This window comes from Eptatretus burgeri, chromosome 10 (genome assembly GCF_056783735.1).
Source record: "Eptatretus burgeri isolate ZD-2024b chromosome 10, Ebu_testis_v1, whole genome shotgun sequence".
Taxonomy (NCBI): domain Eukaryota; kingdom Metazoa; phylum Chordata; class Myxini; order Myxiniformes; family Myxinidae; genus Eptatretus; species Eptatretus burgeri.
This window is the reverse complement of record NC_140970.1, coordinates 57,693,422-57,700,558: the sequence shown is the minus strand read 5'-3', so window position 1 is coordinate 57,700,558 and position 7,137 is coordinate 57,693,422. Positions and strand designations below refer to the sequence as shown.

General features: G+C 46.7%; 1 protein-coding gene across 1 annotated transcript in view; it reads left to right on the top strand.

Moving 5' to 3' along the window:
* Window positions 1-7,137, top strand: part of LOC147018643 (sperm motility kinase 2B-like) — a 136,450-nt gene that overhangs the window by 29,484 nt on the left and 99,829 nt on the right. The window contains exon 7 of the mRNA XM_085898530.1: window positions 4,289-4,525. Coding sequence (XP_085754656.1) covers window positions 4,289-4,525 — 237 coding nt within the window. The remainder of the gene's footprint in view (window positions 1-4,288; window positions 4,526-7,137) is intronic.

The window sequence follows — 7,137 nt, the reverse complement described above, 5'->3', positions numbered from 1 at the left end:
GTCCACTCGTTGGACACAAAGTCTGACCAGCGACAGCCAAGGATTCTCCAAAGAGGCCTGGTACCAAATGAATTAAGTCTCTGTCTCAGATCCCTGGTCAGAGTCCAAGTCTCACATCCGTAGAGCAAGACCGGAAGCACCAATAATCTTAAGACTCGGACTTTCGTCCTCCTGCACAGGTACCGACAGTGTCACACCCCATGATCGAGTGAATACATGACTCCCCAGGTCTTACCCAGACGTCTATCGACCTCTGGCTCGCAGCCAGCAGTGACATGAATATCACTGCCAAGGGAAGTGGATCTCTCTGTGACCTCAACATCCAAACCACAAATGGGTACAGACAAGATGGCAGCATCCACGGTGTCATTGAAAGCCTGGATCTTAGTTTTGATCCAGGCTACCCATAATCTCAGCTTCTCCAACTCTTCATTCAGTACTTTGCAGGCCCCCAAAAGGATATCCAGAGTGTTTGCAAAGATGACTGCATCATCTGCGAAATCATGGTCAGAGATGATCTTGACATTCCCAAACAATGTACCGCAGCTTGAGCTCTCTGACATCCTCCCCAGAATCCAGTCCCGACAAGTGCTGAAAAGTTAGGGGGTCAGTCGTCTTCTTGCGTATGGCAGCTTCGCTACCGGGGCAGCTATCATTTTTTGGAAGCGCGACGGTGTCGCTGTGCAGTGCCCCTCAACCAGTGCACACTGGTATTCATTTTGCCGACCTCGGAAGGATGACAGGCTGAGTCAACCCCCTGGTCTATTGATTCAGTGGCCAATGGGGCTTGAATTCAGGACCCCCGGATCCCAAGCCGCCACCCTAACCACAAAGCCAACACCAAGCTAGGGGGCCAGTACACACCCCTGATGAACTCCAGTAACAACTGGAAATCAGTCGGAGATGGTATAACCACATCTCACAGCATTCTCAGTACCAGAGTATAGTCTCGATATCAGGTTGATCAGTTTTGGTGGCACTCCATGAAGACCAAGAATCCTCCAGACGGCATCCTGATTCACTGAATTGAACGCTTTGCAGAGATCAACATACAGTAGGTTGCAAGCAGCCCTGCCAAAACTCTCATATGCTTTTGGTGAGGACCTGAAAAGCAAGGATACGGTCAATCATTGACCTCTTTGGTGTAAAGCCTGACTGCTCTGGATGCTGGTGGTCAAGCAGATAGTGGTGTACACTAACAAGAATTATCCGAGCAAAGACCTTGCCCGGCACTGAGAGCAGCGTCACCCCTCGGTAGTTGTTGCGATTCTGGCTATCACCCATCTCTTTCCAGAGAGGGACAACAAGGCCCCTCTTCTTGGCAGTTGGGATGATGCCTGTGTTCCAGGTGGCCCACAGACCTGCATGCAATGACATGAGTACAGCATTTCAACCAGCCTTGAGAAGTTCAGCATGGATGCCACAGATCCCAGGAGCTTTACCCATTTCAACCGGTTCGCTGCTGCCTGTGTTTCCACAAACGGAGGAGGAACACAGTTGATTGGAGGGTCAGCAATAGGAAGAGTAACACCCCTGACATCAAACTCAACAGCTGTTGGATCGGCCTGGTACAACCACTCAAAGTAACCGGCTGAGCAGGACTTTTTTTACAAGAATCGTTCAAGAGAGAGAATCATTTTTTAAGAGAGAATAATTTAACCACATGTGATGCTTTACCTCCTCACAGATTCCTCTCACATCAGCCTCCTTGTTCACCCTCAGTGTATGTACCGTTTTCCACCTCAACTCCCTGAATAGCTCAGCTCTGCCATTAATTTTGGCCCTGCGGCTCTGGTCAATGGTATCCAGTGTCACATGAGAGACAAAATTCTTCCTCGCCCTATGGTGAGTTCCAATACATCCACCGGGCAACATCAAGGATGGTGTTCTTGAAGGCACTCCCCAACTCTTCAAGACTCCCCAAAGTACCCAGACCCCCCAAATCCACACTCAGCCTGTTTGCAAACTCCTCAGCTCCACTCTCATCCTTGAGCTTGCAAACATTCAGCCTCGGCTGTGTTGGCACCATTCTCCCGGATATTATCTGGTAGACCTTGCAGTTCTGGATCATCCTCCAGCGACAATCAATGAGCACATGGTCAATCTTCTTTGCCACACCATCATTGCTGGAATACCAAGTCCAGCGATGAGCCTGTGGGTGTGGAAACCATGAACCAGCCACCCTAAGTCCATGGCTTCTTGCAAAGTCTTCTTGGTGCTATTCTGGTTCACAGTTCCAGCCCCGTTGGGCCCAACACATTCCTCGTAACCATCCCCATCAGTTCCAGTGGATGCTTTGAAATCCCCCAAGACTAGAAGAGTATCTCACCCGGAGCACTGATCACCGAGACCCGAGCGTGGCAGAGAATGCATCCTTTACGGTGAGATCACTTACCTCAATTGGAGCATATCCAGGGACCAGGGAAATGACACCCAAGGAGTGACGAATCATTCGTCTCATAATACGCTCGTTGACCGGTGTTACCTCAATTATCATTCGTCAGCTTATTGGACACAGCTGCAGCAATTCCTTGGGCATGGTAACCATCAGAGCAACCAGATCAATCGAAGGTGAAACCATCCACCATGATCGAGCCACTATCCGGTCTCCGCACCTCAGAGAGTGCTGCAATACCGATGTTCAGATGACAACAGAGACAGGTGATCAGCCTTCTCTTGGGATTGGACATTGCAGGCACCCACCTGAAGGGACCACATCAAGTTAACGCAATGAGACTGCCATCTGGTGGGTGACACCTAAGCACCACTCCACAACACACCACCGCAATCTGACTCAGGAAGTTTCCCCCATGCTTTTCCTCCTATTTTCAAGGAATGGCGGTCCGGAAGGCTTTGCCCCAATTCCGTCATCCAGTGAGCTACCCTGGGAAGGGCTGTTCATCAAACAAGAAAATACAATAAGAAAAGCATGGAGAGACAGGATGGTTTGGAATTATAAAGAGGTCAGACAGGCGGTGCATTCTCTCCCCTCACTTGTTTAGTCTGTATCGTGAGTACATCACGAGGATATCAAACTTGGATGACATGGAGGCTGGAGTCAGGATTGGAGAAAGATGTATCAACAATCTATAGTATGTTGATGATATCACTGTTGGTAGAAAGTATGAGAACCAGATGAAACTGCTGCAGATAGTTAAGAAGGAAAGTGAAAAAGCTGTTTTTTTATTTCAATCTAAAGAAGAATTAAATCGTGTCAACTGAGAAGATCAATGTGTTCACTTTGGGAAACAATCTTGTGGAAATAGTGGAAAGTTTTATCTTTCTTGGTTCGAAGGTTGAAGTGAGTGGAAAATGTGGAGGAGAAATGAATGGATGGTTATCATTAGGGAGAACATTGGGAAGGATCGATAAAGATGTCGATAGACAAAGATGTGACCATAGAAACCAAGAGAAGGTTGGTGAATGCTCTGGTATTTCCAGTTGCAATGTATTGATGTGAGTCGTGGACAGTGAAAATAAAGAAAGGAAGAATATTGATAGTTTTGAAAAATGGTGTTGGAGATGAATGATAAGGATTCCAAGAACAGCAAGAAGAACAAACAAATCAGTGCTTGAATATATTAGACCACCATGTCCATGAGCAGCGCTGATGCGAAAACAGAAACAGTCGTACTTTGGACATATCGTGCATGCAGAAATCGAACGTCCGGTGACGTAAACCATGCTGGGTGTGGTTGACGGAAGATGAGGAAGACCTCATATGTGCTGGATGAATGGGGTAAAGGCTGCACCAAGCTGTCTCTCCTGGAGCTTTGGGAAACAGTGCAGGATGGGGATGTTTGGAGAAATCTGATTATGGACATCACCAGACATTGGCCACGACTTGACTGAACTTGATGACTTCATAATAATCATGTGCTGGCAGATGGGACCCTGGCTTAACATCCAAGCCCATGGATGGCTCATTCATTGCTGCAATGCTCTGTGTGTGAAACCACAAGTCCAGCAATTGATATGTTGCAAATCAAACCCAGACGAGACCACTCACAATGAAGTGCGCGACCTCTGCACCATTCCGTCGGACCATTGGTTTTCATATACATCATTTGAAATTTGATGTGAGCCCAAAATAAAGGCTTAAACTTCATAGGATTTATATGTTGTAATGAAAATAGTTGGGATAAAATATTGCAGGTGTAAATCGCTATTTCAGATTAAAATGACAAGGTTGAATGTGTCTGGCCTGTTGAGTTATCTAATATCGTTTAGTTTAACTTTCATCCTGTGTCCATTTGTTGACTAATACATTTTTGTATCTATTTTGAAGCTTGGAAACCTCCTTTATAGCAAAGCGGGGGTGCTGAAGGTCATTGATTTCGGATTGGCCAAGAAGTTTCGACCTGGAACCTTGATGCGATATCGAGGTGGAACCAAACCTTTTATGTCTCCAGAAATCCTCCAGAAGAAAAACTACGACGGTCCAGCAGCTGACGTGTGGGCCTTGGGTGTGGTGTTACACACCTTGTTGAGGAAAAAGCACCCTTTCAAAAAAAAAGCACTCCAGGTGAGCAATAAAATTGATGGCTTTATAATGATCATTATCATCCTCATCTTTGTTTAAGTTTGCCTCGTTATTAATCTGTTAAAAATGTCATTGACAAATTCATAAATTTCTCGATGTTGTTCTATCAATTGGCATTGTTATGTGATATTATCTGATAGGATAGTACAGAGGCACTTAACTCTCTTTCTTTTCTGCGTTCAATCCCTGACCCGACAATAAAGTGTAGGATTGGTGCTTTCCAGGCATGAGAGGGAGAGATGGACAGGATGAGAGAGAGAGAGGGGAGGCATGGAGAGAGAAAGGATGGAGAGAGAAAGGATGGAGAGGGATGGATGGAGAGATGATGGACAGGATGGAGAAAGAGGATGGACAGGATGGAGAGGGATGGAGAGAGAGGATGGGCAGGATGGAGAGAGAGGATGGACAGGATGGAGATGGATGGAGAGAGAGGATTTACAGGGTGGAGAGAGGGGGAAGAGTGAGGAGGGGAGGGGGAGTGAGTTTGGAGAGCAAGGAGGGTTGGGGGAGCTAAGAGGGGTGAGGGAGGAGGAGCGAGGAAGAGGGACGGTAGGGAGATAGATGCCTCACCAAACGTCACTGTACATACTGGGAGTGGGGTGGGAGGGAGGAGGAGGGGGAAAGTGGGGAGGGGGAAGGGGCTTTGGAGGAAGTAAGTTTGAGGGGAGGGGTTCTCGACTTGCATTTGGTTGTGGGGCTTGTGTCGGAGGGGAGCGGGTGGCATAGTGCATAGAATTGAAGGAAATAGGGTATGTTAAAACAGCATTTTTATCCATCATGCAGAGACCACCGGGAGATATCCATGGGAGATGGAGAGGGGAGGGGTTAGGGAGGACGGAAATTTGAGGGGAAGTGGAGGGAAGGCATTGTGAGGGGAAGAGAATGTGCTTTGAGGGGAAGGGAAGGGAAGGCAGCACAAGAGGAGGGGAAACGAAGGGTGATAAAACATGGCCAAACAGTAACATTTTATTTTTAACCACCGGGTTCCACATAAATCCGGGCAGGAGCATTTAAAACCCACACCATCTATACCTGGCAAAGGCCTGCCTTCTTGCTCGCACATCCCTCACAGCGACTCTTGCATCCCTTTGGTCAGTTCACTGCGAATCTGATTTGTACATGCTGCAGTCCCCTCAACAGAATGGGATGGGTGGGGAAGAAGAGGGAGGGTGGAGGGGTGGGAGAGAGAGGGAAGGGGAAAGGGGGTGAAGAGGTCAAAGAGAGGGAGGGGATTAATGGGGTGAGAGAGGCAGAGGGAGAGAGAGGAGAGAGAGGGGAGAGAGGGATGATTCATTCAGATGTCACCCCAGTTTAATGCCTCCATGAGCGACGGTATACACATTGACGAATAATCCTGCCTGTGAAACACTGGGATGACATTTTATAGCTGGGTCGGGATTCAAACCCAGGATCGACAGCTTAAAGAGTGTGTGCATAGCTCTCGGCTATCCTGCCATGATGTGGCAATTCGTTGCTTTGTAACAACTAAAAACATTTTTTATTTCCTCATTCTCATTGTCATCACCTAATTTATTTTGCCCTCCTTCTCCGGAAATGTCCCCATGGAGAACCGACCGGCCGTATCGCCATCAAAACATGAACAGCGCTCACCAATTACCTTCACCACTCAAACAAAATGGTTGAAGAAACTTTGAAAAACGAAATGTTTAATGTTTTTTTTTAATGGATTTATCTCTGCCGAAGTGACGGGTCGTATTATGAAAGGATATCGTACAAAAAGGGGAAATATAGTGTCAAATAAAATTGCACATTTCATCGAGCGAACCATTGACCGACTCACCGCATGGCCAAACGCAGGCGGTTGGGCCCTGAACTTTGTTCAAGTCGATCGATATATTCATTGACAGTGTGAATATTGCAGAGCATTCGCCAAGTGGCTTAAACATTCAATCAAGCACTCCAACGAAATGGTTGATAAGGAACGGCTTGCCTGGCAAGCAATTAGCGATCGCCGATCGGTTAAATAAACATTATGCAACTGTTGATGGCCGGATTGTCGAGTGATGTCCGAATTCAACATGTGAACACTTTTTTTTTTAGCAGTCAGAAATACTGCTGAAGTCAAAAAAGAAGTTTAAATCTTGAAATTCGGCTGAGATTGAGATTCCAGAGGTTTTGGAATGTGTTTGTGTGGAAATGAAATGTAGCCACAAACGTTCCTGTCTGGCCATTTAAGCATTGCAATGTATCCAGCGATTTGTAGTAATGATGATCAGACAATCGATGATCAGACAATCGATGATATGTGAGGAAAGTGGAAAGGGGGGGGGTGGAGGGGAACAAACTTATCATGAAGAAACCGTTTCAGCCTCTTGCGTGTCAAGGAATTGAGCAGTTCAAAAAAAATGTCGGCTTCAGACTCTCACGAGCTGACCAAGATGGCATGACGCCATCTAGGTAAGGCTTATTTTGGTTTTTCGTGATGAGCACCCTTTAGATCATCTTCAAAAGGGGTGTTTAAATTAACCCAAACACCCAGTTTTCATTCATGCACCACCTTGGAATTCCCTTTGTAGACATGCAAAGTTTGGCACACTAGGTTTCATGGTTTTCGAGTTGTGGAGGAGACGGAC